The sequence below is a fragment of the Rhinolophus hipposideros genome, assembly GCF_964194185.1.
Source record: "Rhinolophus hipposideros genome assembly, chromosome: 12".
Taxonomy (NCBI): domain Eukaryota; kingdom Metazoa; phylum Chordata; class Mammalia; order Chiroptera; family Rhinolophidae; genus Rhinolophus; species Rhinolophus hipposideros.
Window position 1 is genome coordinate 24,946,612 of NC_138058.1, and position 25,342 is coordinate 24,971,953.

At 55.2% G+C, this 25,342-nt stretch overlaps 1 protein-coding gene across 2 annotated transcripts; it reads right to left on the reverse strand.

Annotated features, from left to right (window-relative positions):
- Nucleotides 1-5,540: 5,540 nt before the first annotated feature.
- EMX1 (empty spiracles homeobox 1) lies at nt 5,541-22,018 on the reverse strand. 2 transcript variants are annotated; one of them, XM_081069410.1, is made up of 3 exons: nt 20,790-21,540; nt 14,830-15,014; nt 5,541-6,106 (listed from the first exon to the last, which is right to left on the reverse strand). In XM_081069410.1, exons 1-3 carry the CDS (start codon nt 21,316-21,318, stop codon nt 5,939-5,941), a joined length of 882 nt encoding a protein of 293 aa, XP_080925536.1. In that variant the 5' UTR covers nt 21,319-21,540; the 3' UTR covers nt 5,541-5,938. The 2 variants fall into 2 exon arrangements, with proteins under 2 accessions (XP_080925536.1, XP_080925535.1); XM_081069409.1 differs by lacking the exon at nt 5,541-6,106 and adding an exon at nt 14,035-14,728 and having other exon boundaries at nt 20,790-22,018.
- Nucleotides 22,019-25,342: the final 3,324 nt, after the last annotated feature.

The window sequence follows — 25,342 nt, forward strand, 5'->3', positions numbered from 1 at the left end:
AGATCGAGACTGTTCAGCTCTTGGTGATTGATTGTGGGGAGGGTGGCAGAGAAGAGAAAAAGATGGCCCTAAGTTCCTGGCTTGAGCAGCTGAGGACATAGATGGTGGTGCCATTTCTCAGTGCTAAGGAACAGAGAAGGAAGAACAAATTGGCAGAGAAGGTGATATATTCTGTTACAAATTAATAGAGGTTCCTGTGAGATAACCAAATTGAGATGTTAGGAGACAATGCGTATACTTGTTTGGCACTCAGGAGGCAGGTCGGGATTGGATATGTAGAGTGGCTTGTTATCCGTTTATTTTACTGAGAGCACCTGGAGCTAACGTAACAGTGGTAGCCACTCGGGAGTACGTGGGATAAGAAGAGGAAGAGGAAGACCTGTGATGGCACCCCAAGGAGTCCCCATCTCTAAGGCCTGGGCAGAGACAGGAGGCTGCTAAGAAGTTCAACCACAAGATAAGTGTTAATGGCCTGAATTGTGGCCCCCACCCCCCCAAACTCATATGTTGAAGTCCCAATTCCCCATACCTCAGAACGTGACTGTCTTTGGAAGTGGGGTCTTTAAAGAGGTATTTAAGGTCAAATGAGGTCATGAGGGTGGGTCCTAATTCAATATGACTGGTGTCCTTATAAGAAGAGGAAATTTGGACACAGACATGCATGGAGGGAGAACAACACCATGTAAATATGAAGACAGGCGTCTGCGAGTTAAGGAAGGGGGCATCGGTAAAAAACAGCCCTGCTGGCACTTTGGTCTCGGACTTCCAGCCTCCAGCACCGTGAGAAAATTTCTGCTGTTTAAGCCATCCTGTCTGTGGTATTTGACATGGCACCCCTAGCAAACTAATACAAGAGGTAAGAGGAAGATGAGGAGAGCATGGTATCCCAAAGGACAAGAGCGTGCTTCAGTAGGAGGGGTTGTCCACGTACTTAGTAGGTGATGAGAGTTGATGGAAGATGAAGTGCAGAGCGTGTCCCTTGGAACGACCTGCAGAGAATGGTCCAGTGGAGTATGCTCAGGGCAAAGGCCAGTTTGCCATGTGTTGAGAAATTAACAGGACTCCCACTGACTGCCAGTGTAGATTATTCTTTACAGAAACTTGGTTGTGAGTTGGGCAGAGAGGCATGACAATGACTGCAACATAACATGGAGCTAAAGTGGGGGGGCACTTTAGAAGGGATACTCTTGGGCCTGTTGAAACTCTAATGAGTGAGAGTGGGAGAGACTGTAAAGGCAGGACAAAGAAGGAACCCAGGAGTGGGTTCCCCTGGGGATGTGGGGAGAATCCTCTTTGAGGAGAGAAGTCTCAGGCGGTAACAGGAGGTAGGTGGAGAAGATGGTTTGGATGCAGGCAGCGTAGATTTGAAAGTGGGAAGTTGAGGGGTGAGAGGCTAGTTTCCCCAGCCCCTCCAGGTCTACTCTGCACCCTTCTCCACCAGCTATCCATCCCAGGTGTGTGGCTTGAGTGGCCTTGATACCTGACTCCCACCACTGGGAGTCACCAGCAGGAAACGAGGATTGGAGGAGACCGAGACTGGGGATTTATTTCCCCTGGCCTCCCCTGCAGTCTGTGGGCCTCTTGCTACTGAAGTCCCCAACTCCATCTGGGGCGCTCCCTTTCCAGCTGGCCTAAGAGTCTGGTAACTGCTCCCCTTGCCCGTTGCCGCTTCAGGCTCCCCATTATTGATAGCGTTGGGGTACTACAGCATCTCTTGTTGGCTTCCCCAAATCATTAATTGTTCCTTTAATTAACTCTCAAAGTGCCCCATTTGAAGGGACCATCTCTTCCTGTCAGGCACTTTACTGATATGAAGGTGTCCCCTTCAAGTGCTTCTTTTTTCTCTCTGAAGATGGAAATAAAGTCCTCTGCTGAGGGAAAGGGAGAGAAGAGGTCTGGGGAGAATGGTGACTGTTTGAGACATCTCCTGTGGAGAATGCGAGTGGGCTTATCAACAGGGGTGAGGCCTCGGCTGAGGCTGGGACCCCGGGTGTCCAGGGGGGCTACCCAGCAAGCTCGCCTGATGTCCTCACAGCCTCAGTTGCAAGGGCAGACAGGGAAACAGGTTCAAGCAAGTGTGCCATGTTTGCCAGGCAGGTGCCGCTCAGGAACAGTGGGACAAGGGGATGTGGGGGGAACATAGAGGGGCCGTGGCCAGGAGGGGCCCATCAGGTCAAAGCACGGATGTTGAGGAAAATTGAGTGAGTGAGGGGGAAGAATGTGGAGTCTGATAGGAAAGGGCATCTGAATGTGTGATTTGAAGGAAGCTGTAATTGTAGGCTCCGATGAGCCCTGAGAGTGGGTGGTGCTGAGGAGGGTAGGGAAAGAGAGGCTGGAGGGCTGGGGGCATTGTCCATGTAGACGCTCAGGCCTTAGGGAGACAGAAAGCCTATAAGCTGATAGCCACGGGCTTTGACAAATGAGGGGGTGTGACCAGGACCTACAGCCACATACTGCCCACATGCACAGCCGCACGCCCACGCACACCCACACTGTCACACTTGCACACACACGCCCACAGCCCTCCCAGACACTCTCACATGCACTCACCCTCACACACACCCCAGACAGCAGATGGGGTGCTCGGGTAATTGGTTAAACCTGTTCCGATGTCTGGCTCCGCATTGGCAGCGCCTGTCTGACAGGAAAGCTGGCTGGGCCTGCTCTGCTAAGCCTGCTGGCCTCCCTGCCCCTCCCCCTGCACGGCTGCCCTGGAGCAGGGGCTCTGGGAGAGGCCTGTGGGCCCAGCCTGGCTCCCTCCTGGCCATGAGGTGGGGGTTCCGTGTGTCCCATGGGCAGCAATCACAGCACCCGTAAGGAGGAGGTGGTGTAAACCAAGTGCAGAGATGCTAAGAGCACGAGCCATGCTGCTGCGGAGGCTGGAGGGACTAATCCTGGAAGTTCTGAGGACAAGGGGATGTGTAAAGATCATTCCCTGAACGTGAGGCACAGGGTGTAGGCCAAGAGTGTTCAGAACAGCTCCCCTGTGCTCCCTCTTCTTCCGCCGCATGCAACTTAGCGTTCTCACAGGTGCTCATCACACCTCAGCCCATCGGACTCTGCAGGGCCTGCCCTGCTGAGGGGATAGAACCCATGAGGTTGTTACAGAGAGGGCCTGGTCCAGCAACTCCTGTCCACCTGTCCTCACCCCTGCAGGCCCTGATCTCCAGGGGGAGGGGCAGTTGGGGGAGGGAAGGGAGCATCATTCTTGGGCTGCTTCTCCCCTTCCCAGCTGCATCTGTGTCTCTTCGAGAGACTTTGGTTTGTTCCCTGGAGAGGGCCCAAAAACTCCCAAATTAGCAAACCTGGCAAGCCCGCAGCTCAGAAAATAGTTCATCCTGATTCCATGTTTTTCAGGCTCACAGAAGCCTTTATTAATGAAGTCACAACACCAATATTTACCGTCTGCAGGGAGAGGCACAACATGGGGGATGGATGGGAGTGCAGCGGGACTCCCGCCCCGCCCCGCCCCCTGCAGGCCTGGCCTAGGAAGATTGGCAGGTTTCCTTGGGTCCTTTCCAGCTCTTTATCTGGATGACAGGGGGTGCTCTGCTGTGATCTCCCTATACCCCTCCCCCACCAAGTGAGAGAGAATCTTGAGAAGGCTCACAAATGCCTCTGACTCCCACTAGTGCCAAAAGGATGCCTCCTCTTCTCACCCTCACCCAACCTGTGCGCATATGCTCCCCAGAGGTCATCCCACCTGCTTGACAGGGAGCGTCTACCCAAGGTTTAACTTGGGCTTCTCTAGAATGCGAAGGATGTGTTTCCTGGTTGGGGTGGGGGGTGGGGAGGGTAAGGGGCATTGGGATGGGACAAAGCCTTTTGGTTTCTAGCACTGACTGGCCCCAAGTAATATGCTGATACTCCCAGCAGAAGGACCTGTGTTTGGATCCCTGCGTGGGCCCCAGGCAACAAGGCTGGGCCTCTGACATCTTTCCAATGACTTCAGCATTGATCAAGCCCCCCCCCCCCAGGACATTCCAGTCGCAGGAACAGCATAAGTAAAGAAAGGCACAGTGCAGGCAGAACCCGTGGCTCACTGAGGGACAGCGATGACATGGGTGAGACTGAAGCAGAGGGCACCAGGAGCGAGGTAGGAGCGGCCGAGGGTGGGAAGAAGTGAGGGCAGAATGGGGGGCTCAGGAAGGGGGAGACACGGTCCTATTTGGGCTTGAGGAAGCCCCTAGCCCTAGCATGGAGGTCCTGCTTTGGAGTTGGCCTCATCCTTCACATCTCCACAAAGCTCACTGTGCCCACCCCTTCCCCCCCTCCCAACCCACCAGGAGCCATGTACACTGTTTCCCACGGTGGAAGAAACCTTGGCCACTTGCCAAAGTGGGTGACCTGCAGGAGAACAGGCGAGGAGATGCGTTATCTGAGAATATGTTGGGTTTGAGGTGCTGAGGGGCATGGAGCCGGACACGGCTGGTGGCAGGCTGATTGGGTCTGCAGCTCAGCAGAGGCCGGAGGTTAGCTGAAGGCATAAACCAGGGAGCCAAAAAGAAATCCTGGCATTGGATTCGAAGCCCCAAGCCAAGGGCTCAATGAGGAGGACTGACCCTGGGGTGGACAGAGGCGATGAGGCGTGGCCCAGACTGGGGAGGACGCAGGGAGGCGGGAGGAGGAGGTGTCAGGTACTGGAGTGAAGGTGGGGGGGAGTCATGGGTGGATGCCCAGAAGATTGGGGTGCAGGTGGAGCCAGATGGGAAGCAGTTGAGTTTGGCCACAAGGGGGTGGCGGTAACTTGTTGGTGACTGTTGTCAGCATCAGCAGAGGGTTGGGGGGCACTTGGGAGGAAAGAAGCAGAGACAGGTCTGGATGGCGTAGGGGAAAGGCTATTAAGAATACAGGTTTTGCTTTTTGAGGATGAAGGAAACGTTGGTGTGTTACAAGCAGGAAATATAAGTGGACAAATTGAAGCCAGGGGAACTAAAGAGGTTGGTGTGTCCTGCCTTGGAGCTCCTTCCCAGGCTGGGAGGCCCTGAGACCTCGGGCACTGGTGGCAGGCTCAGCCTCAAGCCCAGTCTCTGAAGCTATAATCTGCACAGGGGGTCTTCTGGGGACAAGTGAGCAACCTGGTGGGGCCAGGACTTGGGGCTGGGACTGTTAGCCTCTGTGAAGTGTGCCCTCTCCACCCAGCCCCCAACACGCCCCTTCATCTTCTGGTTTCTCCTCAACTGGAAAAGTCACCAGTCTCGTAAGCATGGGGAAGTACACATGCCCTCTCTCTCCCCTGACCCACCTGGGCCTGATTCTCATTGCTCAATAAGTTTGGAAAGACCTGGGCATATAGGCTCCCTCGTATACAGGGTGGTCATTCCCTGTGTCTAACCTCAGTTTCTCTTGTTGTGACGTTGGAGCTAGAGACCGAGTGAACCACCAACAAAGCAGGGGAGTTAATAAAATGAGTCTCCAAGGCCCCACCCCAGGCTTTCAGGCCCTGACCAAGCTGGCTCTGCCAGTCCCCACTGGCCCCCAGAGCCAGAAGCCAGCACGCCAGGCCCACGGGCTCTGGAGTTGGTGCTAGATGCCCATGTCATAAGAGAGAGACTTTTATTGTTCCCATAGGGAAGGGAAACACAGGGAATCACTAAGAACTACAGCAGGTGCCTGGAAAATAAATTAAAACAGAAATACATCAAAACAAAAAGAAGATAAGAGAAATGGAGAGTGGCTAGGAGGCAGCAGTGGCCAGCGGCCTGCCCAGGCAGGCAGGCAGTTTCTCTGAGGAGAAGGTCGAGCAGTCCCAGGCCTCAGCCAGCCCATTTCTTGTCCCTCTGTCGGTGGTGGCCCCAGGCTCCAAGCCCTATGGGGCTGTGACTTGACGCCACCCCACAGCCCAGCCAGGGAGTGGCCAGAGTCCAGCTGAGCCTAGCCCAGGGGCCTGGACAGCAGCGAGCAGCACTCTGTCCTCATGGGTTCATGGCTGCTCACCCTAGTCATTGGAGGTGACATCGATGTCCTCCCCGTTGGCCTGCTTGGTGGCGATACGCCACCGATTGATGTGGTGGGAGCCCTTCTTCTTCTGCTCAGACTCGGGCCCCTCCTCTTCCAACTTCTGCCGCTTGTACTTTGTCCTCCGGTTCTGGAACCACACCTTCACCTGGGCCAGGGAGGGAGGGGCACAGGTGAGAAACACCCAGGAACCCCCCCTCCCCCCCCGAGCAGCCAACAGGGCCTCAGCACTCAGGCTGAGCTGGGAGCCAGATGGGGAAACTGAGGCCAGAGTCCTCTCCTCTGGCCAGCTGCGACCTGGTGGGTCTGGAGGCCTGTTGGGCTGGGTGAGGACACAGTGGGCCAGAGGGGGGTGGTTTTCCTGTCCCTCTCATCAGAGGGAAGGGGAGGGTCAGGGAGCTGCCAAGCATCCTGCAGCCAGAGCATAGCAGAGCGGGAGGCCCAGGCTCTGGAGCCAGGGAGACCTGGGTCTCTACCAGGTTCTAGAGAAGAGATAATAATCACTCCTTCACAGGGTCGATGGGAACAGTAAATGAAAGAACGTCTGCAAAGTCATCACATGCTCCGTCTGTCAGCTCCTCCTGACCATGCAGTTCTTCACTTGGCCTTGCAGAGCCAGGCCAGACCATCCTGAGGCAGTGGGAGGGGCCTGAGTGCCGATCCTCTGCTGAGTTCCTCGCCCTCTCTGGGCTTAGGTCCATCGGCTATAGGAGAAATAGGTTCTAGGTCCCTTGCAGCTCCAGGGCACCTCCTGGGCTTTTGCTCCAGAGGGTCCCTGGAGGAGGTCATGCAGACTGGGCAAGGTTACAAGATGTGGATGGAAATGACAGCACATTTAAAAGCAAGTAGTGCCAAACTGCAGCTGGGGCAATCCATGGTGCCCGTGTGGGTGGTGAGTGGGAAGTGGTGTGTGTGGAATGATGGGGAGCACCTTGGTTTTGGCAATAGCCGTGACTGCTGAGGGGAGAGCCTTTAACCCTAGGCAGAGCTGAGGGCAGTCCTCAGGAAGATTACCCAGTCCAACCCCTGCTTCCTGAGAATGAGTGAAAGGCACAAGCCTCAGCCAAAAGCCAAGCAGTGGCCGCCAAAAGCAGCCCTGGCCTATGGATCCGGGGAGCAGTTTCCTAGCCAGGACACCCGACCCTGACAATTCCAAGACACTTCCCTCTGTCCCTTCCTTGGAGCCCACCCAATCCAGGCTCCCCCAAATGCACTCCCCCCCCAAGGTGTCCATAGCACAGTCTACCCTGCCCCCTGGATTTTAGAGCACCAGGATGGGGATGGGAACAGACGGTGCTCAGTGCTATGAAGAGCAGACAGCCAGGGAGAGGAGGAGATGAGCGGCCTGGCCTTGGGGGATGGAATAAGGGGAAGGTCTCCTTCCCTCATTTTCAGGTCAGGGTTCAAACCTGTCGTCTGCATGTCCCACCTCAGGTAGATGGGAAGATGCGTTAGGTGCAGGGCTTCTGGATTCCCACCTTTCCTTGGGAACAGGGCTGGTTGGGCCCTGGGTGGTTCTCAGCATAACCATTTGGCAGCCAGCCTGGCCCCTGCCTCGCCCCCCACCCCACCCCCGCCCTGGAGCCTGCTGTGACTGTGCCATCCAGCAGGCGGGTAAGCTCACCCTGCCTCCTGTGCAAGGCGTGTGCGTGAGTCAGGTCTGCATGCTGGGCGGGGGCAGCATTCCTGAGAACCCAAGGGGCTGGCTGAAGGCTAGGCAGGCCAGCCTGGTGATGGCGTGATCCAGGGCAGCCCTGAGCAGTACCAGGGACAGGACAGATGGGTCCCTCTGCGCCTTCGCACTCACACACACTCCCAAGTCTCCTTCCAGGAAGGAGACTTACCTATGGTGGGATACGCCCAGCCTGCTATCCTTGCCCAGTATCACTGGCCCATGGAAAAAAAGCTTCAATGGTGGAGCTTCAGGCACAGGAGCAGCTTCCGCACACACCCACATGAAAGTGATTTCATGACTTCTCTACGAAAACAACCAGGGTCAAGGAAGGCTGTCGAGCCGTCTAGAGACAGGGCTATAAACCCTCTGCCCAGGCGGCCGGGCCATCTTCCAGTGAACAGCCTCGGGCCACGTGTCCAGATGCTGTTTACAAAGACTAATACCGGGGGGTGGGGGGATGCTGAGGACTTAGGAATATCAGTGAAACCGGCAGGACGTGCACTTTGGGCAGTGTGGGCACACCACGGGAAAACAAAATCTATGCACGGGGGGAAGAAAGACTGGAAGGAAATGTAACTAAAGTATGGCTGACTTTTTTTCTTCTTTCCACTTTTCTGAATTTTCTTTAATGCATGACTGATAACAATTCCTGTTTGGATAACAATTCCAAACAATTTTTTACTTGAGAAAGAAAGGGAACTGGGCTCTGAGTGTAGTGCGTGGTAAGAATGAAACCCCATAACCTCTCTAATCCAGCCAGGCAATTCTGGGGTGAACCCAGAGCCCCTTCCCTGGAGGACAGAGGTCACGCAGTGTGGCGACCCAGCTCGGTGGCAGGCTGCATTAGGAGATTGTACTTCTTCTGCACCTATCTCCCCACCCCACACACCCATACACCTCTCTGTAAGCCTCAAAAGTACTGTTGGGACGTTGGTGTTGGTGAGAGGAATCCATCCCATCTCTGACCTCTGGGGGTTTGGGGAGACATTCCTCATGGTCTCCCAAGTCCCTACCTCACAGAACGTCTCTGTTTTTCAGATAAACAGACCCTTCCAAGATTCTCCGCTTTGGCCTAAGTTACCCCACCTGAAATTTACTTAGCCTTCAAAACCCTGCTCTGACGTTCTGTGACTGGACCTGCCCCATTGCCTGTCTGTACTTCCTTAGTTCTTTTCTCTGTCCCAGTAACAGTGAGCCCAGCAGTGCGCTAATGTATTTGCTGGAACCTGTCTCTTCACAGGATTATGGGAACCTGGAGAACCAAAGTGATGAGTTAGTCTGCTTGGGAGGCCCAGTGGACACATTCCAGGTCTGTTCAGCCAGTTGTTCAGAAGCGAGGTAGCCCAGCCCTATGCTCTGGGCCAGACCTGGAAAACAGGAGAACATCAATGGCAGAAGGATTGAGGCCTAATCAACAAAAGGATTTGGGTAGTGCTAATTGCCAAAGAGATGGGATCCTTCTTTGGCTTAGTTCTGTGGATGGTCAATTCTTAATTTTCCATGTTGTAAACTGGATTAAACACTTGTAGAAGGAAGCTGGGGAAGGGACACTCATTGTTGAGGGGACAAGGGACAGTCTGAGTATGGCAGGATGAAGAAGGTGAAACTGCTGTGGATGAATGAATGAATGAAGACATCAATGCATTTGCAGATAGATCAAAGTATGCATTAATGAATGACCACCCACGCATGTATTAATGCATGAGCAAATGGACAAATGAACTAACAAGCAAACTACAGCTCCAACCCATATTTCAGGTCTTACTTTTGAATAACCTGCTGTTTGAATGACCCAGCCCCGGATCCCTTCTTTTCTACTACTCCCCAACCTTAGCCCATCCCAAATGGAAGTGTCTGTGGCTCTCAGCCCCTGCATACTTTCGCGTGAATACGTACCTGTGCTCTCCTCAAGAAATTCCAATAACTCTGTCAAGGGGTATTTGAATTTTGTCACTTCAATACAAGAAGTTCCTCCTTATGTCTTACTGTTATCTCTTCTGCTTTGATTTAGGCCTGTGTCCTCCTAGTCTGTCATCCTCAGACACAGAGAGAGTCCTCGGACTAGATAGAGGCTTGGAGCCATCAATCAAGCCACCCCTCAGTCTGCTCTACTCCCCTCCCCGCCCTCTCCCCTGGGGATCCATTTCCTATCATTTGATCATGCGATCTGCTCCGATCTGCTCCTACTCTCAAGGTGAAGCCCAATGTCATGCTAAGCTGAACTCTCACCCCACCAACCTGAGGTCACCTCTGACCCCCCATAAATCATAACCCTAAGCCTTCCTGTCTCCTCTCTCAGACCATCCTGGATGCTTGCCCTCACTCTCAAGTGAATCTCATAGGATTTACGTACCTCCTCAGGACCATGGCCTCAGAGAACCACCCTAGTCTTCCTTATCTCCCCTGCCCCCTTCTGTCGCCCCCTGGACCTAGAACTTCAGAGGTGCCAGAGTTCTTGGAGACGAGCCAAGACTTAGAGGAGGGACAAGTCCATCTCAAAACATACAGTGAGCTAGTAACAAAGGTCCCTTGACGTTTCTCTAAAATTTACATCACTTGGCTATCCCCCTCTCATACATCTCCCAAAAGGCAGAACATTCCAGAGCAGGAAGGGACCCAAGGAAGTCTACTTATCATGCCCCTGGGGGAAAAAAAAAAGGTAACCACACACTCCTGTCTCCTAAGACCTCCCTCCATGCTCTCTGGCTCCAAGATAGTGGCCAAACTTTAGAGGTCCTGCTTCCTATTAATTTTCCCACCTCAAACCCCTTCCTTCCCACCAACCTAGAATCCTATGCCTCGTCCACGCCCTCTGGGCCTGAGGCTTCCTGGGAGCCTTTACCCATGCAGGTCTCCCCTGACCTGTCAGCCCACACTTGTGACTTCAAGGGAACTCCAGTCGCTCACCCTATGCCTGTCCCACAAGTGTGCACACTTTGCATTTAGGTCCTACCACTAAATGAATCTCCTAGGCCAAAGACCACATTTCTGCACCCTTTCCCCTCACAGCTCAGCTAAACTCAAAGCCAGCGAAGGTCAAGAAACGCCTGCTGAACTGTTCATAGCAAGAGGGGCAGCTGGAAACACTGACCAGTTAGTCAGGCTGGAGCAACCAATGCTTTTTCTCACTCCCCCTAAAACTAACGTTCCCGTCATGCGCAAGCACAGAAGCATGCGAGCTGCACTCCATGCTGTATGATCACTTGCCAGCATCTGATGTGTCATATGATATCATCTGACCTTTGGGCATCCATCACACTAAGCCTGTATGTGCCCCACATTGTGGGCACAACGTTACACCCATTTTACACACTCACTCACTCGCATTCGTGGATCTGATCAGACTTGGGCCTGGGTCTGACCCCCCAGCCACCAGGACCGAGCTTAGATGGGCATCATGCAGGTCAGAATCCAGGGCTCCACCACAGTGGTGAGGAGCAACTGACAGAGCCAGAGGGGAGAAGAACCCTCACCTGGGGCCACTCTCTCCACCTCCTGGGTGGACCCACAGCCATCCCAGCACAAATACCCTACTCCCCACATATTACCCTGCCCCAACAAAGAAGCTCAGGGTACCCATCTCCCGAATCTCCATGCTAAAGCTTTGGGTGTACAGAGACTCCTGAGCTCTGGATGAAGAACCACACACTGGTGGTTCTTCATTTATTTAACCCTCCCAGAAGCTTTATCCATAGATAAAACTAGGTCAACAATCTAGATGAAATTGCAAGGGAAAAATGAAAAACAAAGGGACAAGGAGGGAGCAGTGACAGCAGAGAGCAAGGGAAATGACTGATAAAGTTAACATGTGGGTATGTGTACAATCAAATGAAGTCTGCCCATTCATTCAAAACATGTTTACGGAGCATCGACTCCTTGCTGGTCACTGAGCTGGGCCCCTGAGGACAGTGAGAAATAGGAAAGCTCAGCTTCTGTCCCCAGAGCCGAAGTGCTCAGGCCTGTTGTTCATCAGAATAACCCAAACAGTTATTTTAAAAACTTTTCTGGGTCCCATCCTGGAATTCCTAAGAGAATCTCCTGATTGGGGCCCAGGAGTCAGTATTTTAGATTTCTTTGCGAGATAGATAACAGTCTGTCTGTAGACTGACATGTGGACCTGACAGATAATTAAACAACAGCAAAGTCCTGTGCATATTATGATACGTGGGAGATATACTGTGAGCTCTGAGAACTTGGAAGAGGGATTATATAGAAACACAGAGAAGTAGAATATAGATGAGCCAGAAACTCAGGGCTGGAAAGGAACCTAGACTTCATTCAATCTTCCAGATACAGCAACTGAGGCCCAGAAAGAAGATAAAGCCAGAGATGATGGACAACCAATAGAGACCTAGGAATACACTATGTGTCAGTTGCTAAGTGGATCTATGGAGATGGAAATGTGAGGTGGGTTGTGGATACACAGAAGACAAAACAAAATAGATGATAAAGAGATAACCAACAGTGGGGTAAATAGGCGTTATTGTTAGGAAGAAGATTATAATTAATAGAAGATAGGAAATATAAATTAACCAGTTTGGGGGAGGCAGTTTAATGAAAGAAGACAGAGTACAAGGCTAGATATTAAACAGCTTATCTGTGAGGGTCAAATAAGAGAGCTCTGAGAGACAAATAGAGATATTAACAGAAGAAATCGATGGCAGGGGGCTGATGGGAATGACTGATGCTTCACAAGTAGCTGACAGCTGGAAATGACAGGTAAGCCTGCCTGGAAAATACTGAAAGATGGATAAGTAATTACTTAATGACATAACCCAGGTCCAAATGATCAGTTATGGCAGGGACAGAAGGACAGCTCTGATGATAAAGGAGACTGGACATACTAGAAAGACACCAGATTAAGGGTCAGGAAGCCCAAGTTTGAATCTTATTATAACACTAACTTGATATATTACTTTGAATAAGGGAAAGGGAAGGACGGCGGATGACAATTAATATCACTTGAGTTTATAGTAGGTGCCTTTAATCCTTAAACAACCTATTTTTCTGAATGAGGAAACCAGAGCTCTGAGAGGTTGAGTGACTTGCCCAGGGTCACACAGCCAGTTAGCAGGGAGGCAGATACTGAAATCGCATCTGCCTGCCTGGGGAGCTCTGCGCAGTCTCTCCATCTCAGAGTCCTCACCTGGAAAGACAGGTCTCTACAAGGAGGTTTCTTAGGCTCAAACCTCCCGTAGTTCTATTATTTTTTTTTTGGTTCCATATGCTAAAACCAGGTCATCCATACAGATGGAACAAGATTAGACATGAGTTTCGATGGTGAAGTTGGATACCCTATATTATTCTATCTGGTTTTGTTTTAAATATAAGTTTGAAACATCTTATAATAAAAGTGAAAGAAATAATTATTATGTTTACTAACTGGCATTGTTAGGAGCAAATAATAAGCAGCTAGATTCGATTTGAAAGAAAGTTAATTAAAAATGCTCTCACTGCACTAAAAAAATGAAAGTTTAGAAACAATGACATTATTTCAACAAGTATTAATCGGTGGGTGGTGGGATTATAAACCGTTTTGTTTTCTTACACTTCTGCGATTAAAATTAAACAACTGTTACTTTTTTTAATGAAGTTAACTAAACACCATCCTTCAATTGACACCTTGTTTTAGACGACAATTTTAAAACGCTGTTTGCTGGGAGGAAAAGGGGGGGATTCTTTTATTAACGTGTTTTTAAAAAGCAAAACAAAACATGTCTTTCTTTAAAATATTTTTTTTAAGTAACTCCGTTGTTTATAAGCTGTATCTCTGTAGTTAGAACAGCCGCGCTAGTAACTCTGAAAAAAACACGGGTCCTGCATCAGAGACGGGAGTAATGCTCTGATTAAATGGGGCATCAAACCGATAGGACGACAGTAGATACCAAAAGGCGACGCGAGGACCGGCGGGTGAGGTCCGCGGGCCGCAGGGATCTGGCGACGCAATGAGGGTTTGAATCCCCTGCTAAGCTCCCTTCCTATCCTCATTGTTTCCCCCCTCGCCCCAACGCCCGCTACTTGTCCAACCCCGGACGAGGGTGGAAAGTGGTGGAGGGTAAGGGCTAGGCAGACAGGAAAGGGGAGAGGATGGTGAAAGGCCGGCGGGGCGGGAACTGCTAGGCCAGCGTGCAGACCTCCCTCATTTGCAAACCCGGGAGATGTTAGGGACCCAAGGGAGTAAGGGCTTCTGAGGCCCAACCAGACACTGAAATCAGCCTCCAGGAGCAGCTACCCCTCCGGCACGCCGTACTCCCTGTGAGTTTAGGCGTCGCCTCCAGGCAGCATTAATTTATGGCAAAGCCTGTACTTACAATCAACCCCAACTTGCTGCCCTGTAACTTCCATCTAGTTCTTTCAAATTTTTTCTTAATCATCAACTACCAAAACACTACGTGACAACTGTCATTTCACCCAGGTCAAATCCCTCCAACACCATTGGAGTTTATTCTCTCCCCAACTCAACAGCCCTTCAGGTGATGGAAAACAGCCCCCAAGTACCCAGAATCTATTTTCCCACCACATCCAGGCCTCTCAGACGGCCGCGCTTTTCCAGAGCCATTGCCACGGTTTCCAGAGCCCTGCCTGCCGGCCTGTGCGGAGACCAGGGCCGCCGTCCGACCCCAGCAGGGCCGGCTGCTCCCTGGCTCATCCCCTGTGCTGCTGCTGTTGTAGCCTGAGGCCACGCGGGCTCTCTCCCCGCACCGCACCCGCTCCTAGCGCAGTCGAGGCCTCCACCAACCGTGCCCAGGAACTGCAGCAAAGCCGGTGCGGGGAAGGCCTGGGCATCCCGAGAAACCGTGAGAGCCCCGGAAGAGAGGCGGGAGAAGGGGGGCAGTAATCGCAGGGCCGGGGTGGCCCCAGTGTCCACTGCTGCGGCCCGAGAGTGACAGAGGGCCCACGGCCTCCTGATAACCTGGCGCCTCGCGATGGGCTTCGGGAGCGGACTCGGGATGAGGTTTGGTCCGCACGTCTGTTGGGTCCTTAGGGCTTGATTAGAAAGCCCTGCAGCCTGTGCGAGGCTCACCACCGTCGGAGGTCCGGGTGCCTAAAGTCAGGGTCGGCTTGGCCGGAGCGCCGCCGCTGTGGCTCTGGGAGCTGGGCGGGAGAGGGGCTCGGGGCAGCCTGGGGCAGCACTCGGGCGCCCGCCGCCCCCACCTGCACCGGGGCGCCGGCCGCGGGCTGCCGGGTGTCCTTACCTGCGTCTCCGAGAGGCTGAGGCTGCCGGCCAGCTGCTTCCGCTCGGCGCCCACCACGTAGTGGTTCTTCTCGAAGGCGCGCTCCAGTCGAAGCAGCTGCGAGGGCGAGAAGGCCGTGCGGATGCGCTTGGGCTTGCGTGCGAAGGGGCCGTGCAGAAGCAGCCCGTCCTGGGGCACGTCGCTCGCTGCGGCGCCGCCGACAGCACACACGCAGGTACAGACAGAGAGAAGGGGCGCCGTGAGCCGCAGCCCGGGCCTTCCGTCAGCTCGCACGCGTCCTGGAGAGCTCCGCTAGCCTCCCCGACCCTCCACACACACCCCGCCTCTGTCTCCCCTTTCCCTTTGGCTGCCCCTTCCTTCGGGCCACTGTCCTTCCCCACACCTCCCCACAGCCCCCGAGCTACCCGGTCAGGGGACGCACGGAATAGCAGCGCTCCTGTGGGGCCAGGTGGTGGGCCCGGGCCTGAGGAGGCGCAGCCCCGCCCAGAGCCACAGCACCCGGAGCAACCCAAGAGGCCCAGGCTGGGAAAAGTCCCTTATCTCTCTTTGTCCGCGTGTGCCATCTTATCTCTCTCAAAGTGGACCGACCAAGAGTAAAGAAGGGGCTGAGTGCCAGGAAGGTGAGAAGGGGAACTGCGAAGTTGTTAGGCACCCTCATGCAAACACAGATTCAGAAACTAAAGGACACCCAAGGAACTCTCCCCTTAGACCTGCTTAAACCAGCTTTGCAGCAAAATGCTCAGGCTACTAGCCCTTTGAAAATTCCTACCAACAGGCCCAGGTGCTTACCTTCCAGGTGGTAAAAATAGGACAGTGGCTAGGTCAACTGCCAGGTAGTACCTGGAGGTCTAAGGTCAGGTTCTTCTTCTGCCCTTCCCCACCTCACTCCCCCTTCCCCTTGGGTAAAACCCTCTCCCCACAGGAAACTCTCAGTGCTCACATGGCAGAAGACTGCTTCATCCCTGAATAGTGCCATGCTAAAGAAACATGTTTATAAATATCTAGATATCATCTTTCTGTCTAATAGATAGAGTGGTTCTTGCATGGGCATGTGTAAATATATGCTCCAGCTTCCCTACTGTCTTTTTCTCCCATCTACCGTACAGGTCTCTCAAAGAGTGTGACTGTCCTTTGGCAAATGTTGGCCAAAAGGGGACTCAGCTCCTACATGCAGAAGGAGGCGCTGTCATTGGACTAGATGAGGCTGGGGTGGCCGAGGTCAGGAACTACAAAAGCCAAGCTTCCACCCACAGCCCCAGTCTCAATGAACCCCCCACCACGCCCTCACAATCCCTGGCGTGGTCACCCTGCTAACAGACTGGAAGCAGGCACTGACATCACCTGTGGATTCCCATGCAGTGGCACATACGCATAACAGTCCTCCTAACCCACCAACAATGCAGAGCCCTAGATGGAATATTTTGACAGTTAGCTGTTGAGATTGACGGATCCAATTAATTCCCTCTGAAATGGCCACTGGTTTGACTCAATGTGACCTGTCGTTTTGTTCTTAAGACATTTGTTTGGATCATTCAGTTGAGATCGCCCATCTCTGGAAATATCCCTGTTAAGTGAAGCCGGGCACGGAACTGAGAAGCTGTTGCTAAAACTCTCCAGGTTCATGTCCCTCTGCTGGTGGAAACTGCCTGACGTTACTTTCTCCAAATCCCTGGGCTTTGGACACTGACACAGGAGAACTTTATTGCTGGGGTTTTCTGTAGCACAGGGTTACCTAGGAATGAGGGGCTAGTGCCTGGGGGTGGAGGGAGACCAAGTCCCCCGACCCTGAGAAGTCACCAACTTCCAGTCACCTATCCATTTTAAGTGACTGGATCTGTGCTGCTACAAAAGAGAGTGGGGTCACATCATAGGAAATGGAGGGGGAAACACCCTGCCCATTGGGCCCTTCAAGATGGAGTCAGGCCAAGGGCCACAGGCCTATCTAAAGGAAGAGAAGTTTAACTTGTGGTAGTGGAGAGGACAGATGATCAGGGCGGTGGTCTGGCAGTGAGGGTGAAGAGGGAGAGAAAGGAGGATGCAGGTAGGAATGAGACGGATTCAAGTCTTAAGTACTGGCCAGTATGACAGGCCAGAAAAAGGTGGGAGAGGTGGGTGGGAAGCAGACACTTCTTGTTGATGTTAAAACAAATTGTTTCAAAAACACTATCCTTCTGAGCCCAGGTGAAATCTCAACGGTGGTTTCCTTTGGACAAATGAGCTGGAGAGAAAGAGAGAAAACCTAGCGCATGCCAGCACTCACAGGGTTTGGCTCTAGCAGCTCGATTGGCTCAGGCTGGTCAGAAGTGACAGATGAGATGAGGTGGCCGTGGAGAGACCCATAGGTGTGAGAGAATGGGATGCAGAGGTGTGAAGGGCAGCACTCCGGGGAAGCAGGACTGCAGTCTACCTCAGTGTGTGTGACTTTGATGGCTGCTTCATAATTCCGTGCTTTGTGTCGGTCACTTGGGCGGTGGAGTTCTCTGTGTTTGTCTTTACAAACTCAAAGTAGAGGATGCAAGCAACAAAGTTCTCTCTCATTCTGACATACACATCTTTCTTTGCCTCCAATCTGGGTAATTTGGGGGAAAGTGAGATTGTTTGGGGTCTGCCTAATTGAGGGACCGACCCCAGTTCCTTGGAATGTCCTGTCGGGGGAGACAGCGCGTGTCTACAGTCTGTGTATATGCAGAAACAGAGGGATCCTTTCCACCTAACCGCAAAGAAGCAGGGGGCAGGAAAATTATTCACGATGGTGACAGATTTGATTTCAAAGGAATGGGGATGTTTAGTACAAAACTAACCGCCTGGAGAAACCGATCAATAGCTACATGTCTCTATAAGTACAGGGTGGTGGCTTAGGTGCTATGTGCAAGGACCCCTCTCACTCTGACCTATGGGGAGGAGGCCTCCGCCATCTCGAATGGGGCTTCAGTTTCCCTTAACTGGACCATAAGGGCAGAACAAGCTTGGGGCTGGGGTGCAATGTGGCCTGTTTTGACCCACGAATTCTGGCCTGTGAGAGACGGCTGTCCGTTTCAGACCAGGACAGGTGGGAAAGTAGAAAGGGGCTGGCTTAGCCTTCCCTGGAGCGAGAAACTGAACCCCACCCCACCTCATTTCCCTACAGCCTCTCTCCGGGGGCCACTTCAAGGCAATGCCTGGCAACTAGCAATAGAGCCTCCCAGGAACGAAGCAGCTGGAGGTGGGAGCTCGGGATCCGGAGGGCCCGGGGCTCAAGCTGCAGTCCCTTCCACAGCCGCGGCGGCGGGCCCGGGGCTCTGGGACGGACGGCAGGGCGGAGGGGCCTGGGGCTACGGGAGGGAGAGGCCGGCCAGGCAGCGGAGATAACCTCATCCCCCTCCTCCTGCCGGAACAAAGGCGCCCTTTGAAGCACCGGCCCATTACCGTCGCCAGTCCCACAGGGCCAGGAGTCCCACGGCCCCCTCCTGCCGCTGCGCCTTGGCTTGGAAAGTTCCCGAAGTCCGGGAAATAGCATGGAAGGGCAGCCAACACCTCGTCTCCACCAGCACCTCCCCTCCACGCTTCGCAAGCGGATCCCTCCTCTCCCGGCTTCGGGGTCCTGAAAGCTGGTCCCGATCGCGCCGCGCGGGCCCTTCCTCTCCCACCGCCTCGCTCGGCGGAGAAGCCGCTTCCCTGCCCGCCGGGGCCTCGCTGCAGCCGCAGCGCGCAGCGCACGGAGTGCAGACATGTTCCTTTTCGTTCGTGTAGGGTTTCCGTTTCTTGTGTTAAAACGGGGCTGAAAAGAGCATCGCAGAGACCCGGTTCTCTAGAAAACACGGCGCCGGAGGGCCTGGGCCGGCTCAGCTCGCAGCGCCGGGTCCCCGCTGGGTGCGCAGGGCGCTCGGCGGCACAGACGCGCACGGGTCTCCAGTGACGCTGACCGGCCCCGAAGCCGAAACGTCTCAGGGTTCAAACAGTCCTTCCTCGCCCAAGGGGTTTCCGCGTTCACAAACGCGGCCCCACTCGGCTCCATCTCCTCGTCCAGACATGGTTCTTGAGAGAAAAATCCAACGGTTTTTCAACTCGACATCGTGCCCGCCGGGACTGATGGCTCAGGGAGCGGAGGCAATTTCCGACAGGGTTTCGTGGGGGGTTTATCCGGCCTCGCCAGGCCGGGGTGCTCAGAGCCGGAGCGGGATCTCTCGCGAGGTGCTTGGGCCCTCCACCCTGAGCCCTCGCGGGCGAGCCCGGGGGTGGGAAAGGCGGCTCGGAGGGCGCGGGGGAGCCGGTCGGAAGCCGAGGGCGCCATGGCAGAGGCCTTCTCCGGCTGAGCGGAGACCACAGGGCTTAAGACCCGCTCTGCCCTCTCCGACGAGTCGCTGTCCCTCCACCAGCTCCTAACCTCTGGCAGCTCCGCCGCCCTGGCCTGAAGGTTCACAAACAGCCGCGACTCGCTAATCGGTCTCGAGGCACTGCATTTCGAGACCCAGGCCGCGATCCCAGCCCGTGGAGGATCGACGCGGTTTGCTCAATTTTGAAGAAAACTGAATTTTATCAGTAAACATTGATTTTAATTGACAGATTTCTTGCCCAAAGCTCCTGACACCGGAAGGCATTTTTTTTTTCCCCGGATGATTTGGGCAAATCTTTGAAATTCCCAGGGGAGACAAGTCTGCCCACAAAAATTCTTGTTCAAATAATTACATTCTCTTGTTTTGTGGGTTCTGTTGAATCAGTGTCTACGAGCCAGATGGGACTGAGAAAGTAGTCCGACAAACCCGGAGCAGGGAAAGCGGCTTTCTGTGAAACAAGCATCTATAGCTAAAGCTTCAAGAGATCATGTTGTGTCCTATGATCTAGATAATTGTACCAAACATCTCATTTACTTTGACTCTGTAGAGCCGGGTTACCGTCAGATTAGCTCCTGGAGCCCAAGCTCTAGCCACGTCGTTTCCATTGGTTTCACTCACAGTCGGGGTACCTAGCTCTGACTCGTGGAACCTCACAAGGCTGAGAGGTCCGGTCCACACGAACAAAATAAAGCCGGAAACTAAAGCAAGCACTGCACAAATGAAGGCTACTCTTTAAAAACAAGAAAGAAAAACAAACTCCAACAAATTCAAGGAAGAAAACCAACTCCAACAAATGCAACTATCTTTCCTTCGGGAAAGTCAGCTAATTCAAGTGTGTGTGTGTGTGTGTGTGTGTGTGTGTGTGTGTAAGGGCACTAGAGGACCTTCATTAGCAAACCCATTGCCCAGTGCAGACGAGGGGGCTCAGACCGCCCACGACCTTAAAAGCTTTCTGCCGGGTCCCCTGCCCGGGAGGACTGCCTTCGGTCCTACAGAAGCGAGGCGGGCTCTCAAAGTCAGCAAGCGGCGGAGGAAGCTGGTTTGCGACTGCAAACCTTCCTCACCCTGCGTCCGCGAGGCGCTGGTGATTTGGGGAAGTCGGGCCGAGGTTGCTGAGAAACATCCCAAGACAGCTGAGCAATCCACACCTAACATTAATTAACTCGCCAGTTTGCCCTGCCGGCTGCCTGTGCTTCGCACAGACCCGGGGTGGACGTTCCCTGCCGGGAGGTGCCAGCGAGTGCTGATCCCTGGGAGCTGGTTGTGGACACACGAGCGAAGTGTGATCCCAGGCCCAGCACCGGCGAAGGGAGGGCGCGGGCGCTGCGCTTTCTGGGCCGGGACTGGCTCAGCAGAGAGATTACGACTGGCCAGCGGGAGCACCAGGAGAGGCTCCAAGGATGCGTCGGGACCCGCATCATTCCTGGGAAGGCCGGAAGGTCCCAACCTGGCTCTCGGGGAGGCAACGCAACGCGACGGAAGCGCGATGGATTTGGCACGGCTCCTCCCAGCTTGGGACTGGCCTCTGCGGACCCGCAGCCTCCTGGAAACAACTTCCGAGCAGCCCTGCGAGCCCCCGAGCCCCCCCGGCTTCACGGCAGCGCGGGCGCGGGCCGGCCGCGTAGGCGGGCAAGTGTGGGCACTCACCCTGGAAGCGGTGGCCGAAGAAGCGGTTCCGCAGGACCCAGGGGTAGAAGTGCAGGGGGTCCCGGTGCTGGGCGCCGAAGAAGGAGTGCGGGGGCTGCAGCGGGGAGGCGCCCAGCTGGTGCGCGGGGTGCACGGTCAACGCCGGGTGGTTCATGGCCTCGGGGAACACGAGCTCCGGCCCACCGTACAGCGAACGGCCGGCGCCCGCGGCGGCGGCGGCGGCGGCGGCGGGGAAACCGCTCACGAAGGCCGCCTCGGCTGCGCCGGGATGAGGGTAATTTAGCGCCGTGGGTCGGAGCGGCTCCTCCGAGGCGGCCGCCGCCAGGGGATGGGAGCCCGCGCCCCCGCCGCCAGTGTCCCCGCCGGTGCCGCCGTCCTTGGCCACCAAAGACTCGATGGTAAAGCCGCGTTTGGCTGTGGGCTGGAACATGGTCGCAGGCGCCAGAGCCGAGAGAGGCAACCGGGCTCTGGGGAGGGCTCCGCGTCCTGGCGCCGCCACCGTGCGGGGTGTGCACCCAGCCAGGCACATGCACGCACAGCAGCACCCCTCACCTCCCCCGCCCGCCCGCCCGCGCGCAGCCCCTGCGGGCGAGCCAGGCGCGGAGCGGCCAGGGGCGTGCGAGCCAGCGAGCGCTGACTCGGGTTCCGGCGCGCGGCTGGGCGCGCCGGCCTCTGCGGCCAAGCGGGCAGCTCCCGGCGCGGGCACTGGCGCGGGCTCCGTGCGACGCTGGGAGCTGCCTCTGCGGCCTGAGGGCTGAGCACCGACCCCTCCCTCCGGAGTCCAGCCCCGACCGACCCCCGCCCCCGGTTCTCCCAGCACTACCCGGCCCGGCCTCGGCCGCAGCGCAGCAAGGCGCGAATTAGCGGGCACCTGCCCTGCGCTCGCCCATTGGCCGCCGCTCACCTGCCCAAGGTGGGGGGCGGGGTGGGAGGGGCGAGGGGCGGGGGGACCGGGGCGGTGGGGTGGGGGAGAGGAGGGAACCCGCAGTCGGAGGCAAAAACCGGACTGGAGCCTCTGCCGGGCGATCTGGGCCGGCCCTCCTCCCCCATCCCTCGCCGCTGGCTTCTCCTCGCGTCTCCGCCCTTTAGCTGCGTCTGGCAGCCGCCGCACTGGAGCTGGAGAAGGCGTCCAAGGGGCCGGGGGCTTGGGAGAAACTCCAATCCCACTCCCCGTTGTCTAACTCAGTTGAACCCTTTCCATTTTGTCCCGGGATGTCGTTTCAGTTCTCAGACAACTTGGAAACGAGTGGAGGGTGGGTGTTTTGGGTCCAACAAATAGATTCTCCCCAAAAACCACCTCCCCACTCCCGTAGCCTGCGGGACCCTCCCGCTCACCCACCATCCGTCTCCTGGTCCTCGACCTTGTTCGTGAAGTTTCGCCTTTTCTGGGTGTCATGAGGGACAGCTCCAGAAAGGGGACACTCAGTTCTTTTCACAAGGAACCGTGCTGGAGACAGCGCGAGAGGAACCGCCGGAGCAGTCGCCCTGCAGCCCTCACTCAAGCCGCAGTTCGCCGGGCTCAGAAGCACTCCCTTGGCCCAGCCACAGCCACCGCGGCCGGCTCGCCCCGGGACGGCTGGCCTCAGCGCTCAGGGCAATCTGCTTTCCTCGCCTTCTCTGGTCGCGGGGCTTAGGTGCAGGCGGGCCGGTCCAGGCCGGGGCCTCGGGGACACGGTCTTAAATTGGAGCTGGCCGAGCAGTCTAACCCATCCCTAAGAAAACACACCGGCCATCCCAGGAAGGCAGCGGTCACATGGCCTCCCTTAACCCTCCCCTTCCACCCGCGACTGCGATGTAGTGGACAGCCCTGCTCCAGCCAGTTTCCATTTCGTGCAATAATTCCCCGGGGGATGAGAGGGTGGTTGGGAAGGAGAATCGATACTCCGCAAACTTTTTCACCGGGCCTTCCAGGCCGCAGGAAACACTGTGCCGAGGCCTAGGAGGGCGCTGGGCGGTGGTGGGGAGGCTGGGACCAGAACCCTGCCAGCCCAGTGCGAGGTGGGGACCGCAGCGCGTTCCTCTTCCTCGCCACTGCCGGGGTCAATCAGAGCCGTCGCGCCGCCGCTCGGGTGCGCAGATTCGTGCTGAGCTTCCCCACGCCGGGAGGCCCGGGGGTCCGCGGGCCGCGTGAGTCTGGAGGGACTCCAGGCCGGGTCTTGGCAGTGGCCCTCCTGAGCGCCTGCAGCCCTGCTTCGCGAGAGCGCTCCGGGCGCCCTCTGCGCCACAAAGCGGGTTAAAGTCTATTTTCCACTCCACTGCTCCGAAAAGCCCCCCGCGCGCGGACGCCGTTCCGGCCCCCTTGGGCGAGGAGGGGGAGGTGAGGCCACCGCACCTAGCAGCCCCTCGCGTCCTGGGAAACCCAGGGTTGAGCACCGCGGAGGCCCCTCTAGACACGCCTGCGGAAGAGCTGAGGAATCCGTGCGAGTCTCTTTTCCCGGCCTCTCGGGATCGCCGTCTCTCTCTCTGCTGGTCTCGCCCTCTCTCACATTTTTGTCTCAGGCTTTCTATTTCTCCCCTCTCCTGCCTCTCGGCTCCCCTACCCCAACTTTTCTTCTGTTTCTTCTTCCTTCTCCTCTGCCCCATCCTTAATCCTGGAATAGGGGAAGTTCCACAAAGTGGGGATGAGGACCTTACCAGGACGTATCACTAAGAGGGTGAGGGTGTGGAGCTGGGAAGAGGCACAGACGAGGAGAATTTCGTTCTATGTGGAAAGAAATGACAGGGGAGCCAAGTCCTCGCAGGGACGTGGGGGCAGTTGGATAGGTACAGACCAAGTGCTGGGGGCAGCGAAGGAGAAGGAACAAGTTGAATGCGGCCCCACGGCCTTTTGCCTCTAGCCCGAGAGAGGAGCCCCACCTGTCCAGCTCAGGCCCTCACCTCCCTCCCCACCGCGAGGCTGAGCATTGACCTCGAACTCGCTAAACTGGGCGACTAGAGGAGCTGGAAATACACCAGGCTGTTCCTAGACTTGGATCCACGCTGACCACGTCTACTTTCATTCGTTCGGCTATGGACATACATGGTCGTATTTAATTCGATCGACTTTCAAAATAACACCTTCCCTTGTTGTGGTGCTTTCCAGATACTTGGACATTCAGCTGTCTGTCATTAACCCCATTTTACAGATGAAGAAATAGACTGCACAGGACCAATGACTAATCGGGTCTTAGCCTGGCTCAGGTTCCACCCCACCCCCACCCTCTGCAGCCCACTCTTCCAAGACCGGGCGTTCACAGGGTTAGGGAGGGGGGTACTAGGGTGCGCTGGGTGGTGGGAGTTCTACCGTCATACTACCTCTCTTTATGTCCCTTTCTCACACTTTCCTCTGCTGTAATTTTCTAATTTCCTTCCCTTTGCAGACATTTATCCTTTACCCAGTTTCCTCTATTTCTGCTTTTTAAAGGGCCTCTTCCTCTGTTGTCGCTTCCCCTGCAGTAGGTTAAGAGAGGAACTTGTCACCCTCAGAGGGTCTCTAACCCTACTACTGCATTCTGGATACAGCATCAATGATCCCCACCTGGCCCCAGTCTCTTCCTGTGCCATCTCCCCTGCCCAGTGTCTGCCAAACTCATACCTCTGCCTCTACCACCCTCCTCCTCACTGCTGATTGTGTGCACAGATGCTTTCTCTCCTCACCAGCAGACAGCCACCTACCCTAACCAAAACTTGCTGTCCCCTCCCCCACCTCTGTTCCCCAACCCTTCCTCTCCACCTTTCCTGTCCTCCCTCCCAGGCTGCTGAGTTCTGCTGGTGACCAGAGTCTGGTCATGCCTTCCTCTTGCTGGAGTGCCCTACCATCCAACACGTCTGTGGGCTGCTTACCTTTCACTTCACACCTGCTCTCCTCTCACACCCCTGGATCATCCTCCTGGCTCTGGCCCCTCATCAACTCCACCTCTGGATCATCCTCCTGGCTCTGGCCCCTCATCAACTTTCCTTCCTCCATCTCTGGAATACCCTGGGCTCAACTCCTGACTCTTCTATTTGCTAATGGTGAGACCTGGGACCAGTAGTCTTGCCTCAGTTTACACATCTGTGAAATGGCAAGCATTATATGGAAGCTGTGAGAATTAAATGAAATGAGTATGTGGTACACAGAACTAATGCCTGACTCCATACAAGCACTTGGTAAGTGTTACCGTCTCTGCCTTTTGCCCATGCGAGAAACTTGGGAATTGTCCTCAAATCCGCACTCTCTCTCATCCTCTGCATCCAACCACAGTCACTGGGTCTTGTAGTCAAGTACTTCTCAAGTCTCATGCCCTCCCTTTTTGCTTCTTTGCTGGCTGCTAGCTAACTTCATTCTTCACAACTCAGTTCAACTCCTCTCTGGAAGCCCCTTCCACCACCACCTCTCACTACTCTGTCGTAGCATTCACCTACAGGATGGAGTTGTCTGTGTCTGCATCTGGTCTGTCTCCCTCAAGAGGCTATGATGCCCCCTAAATCCCCCAAGCTGGGAAGCTGTGGTGTACGTCATGTCCCAGCCATCCCCCTCATACTTTCCATCTCCCTCTTTTCTCTTCAGCCTAAGTTCATATTCTTGTCTCCCT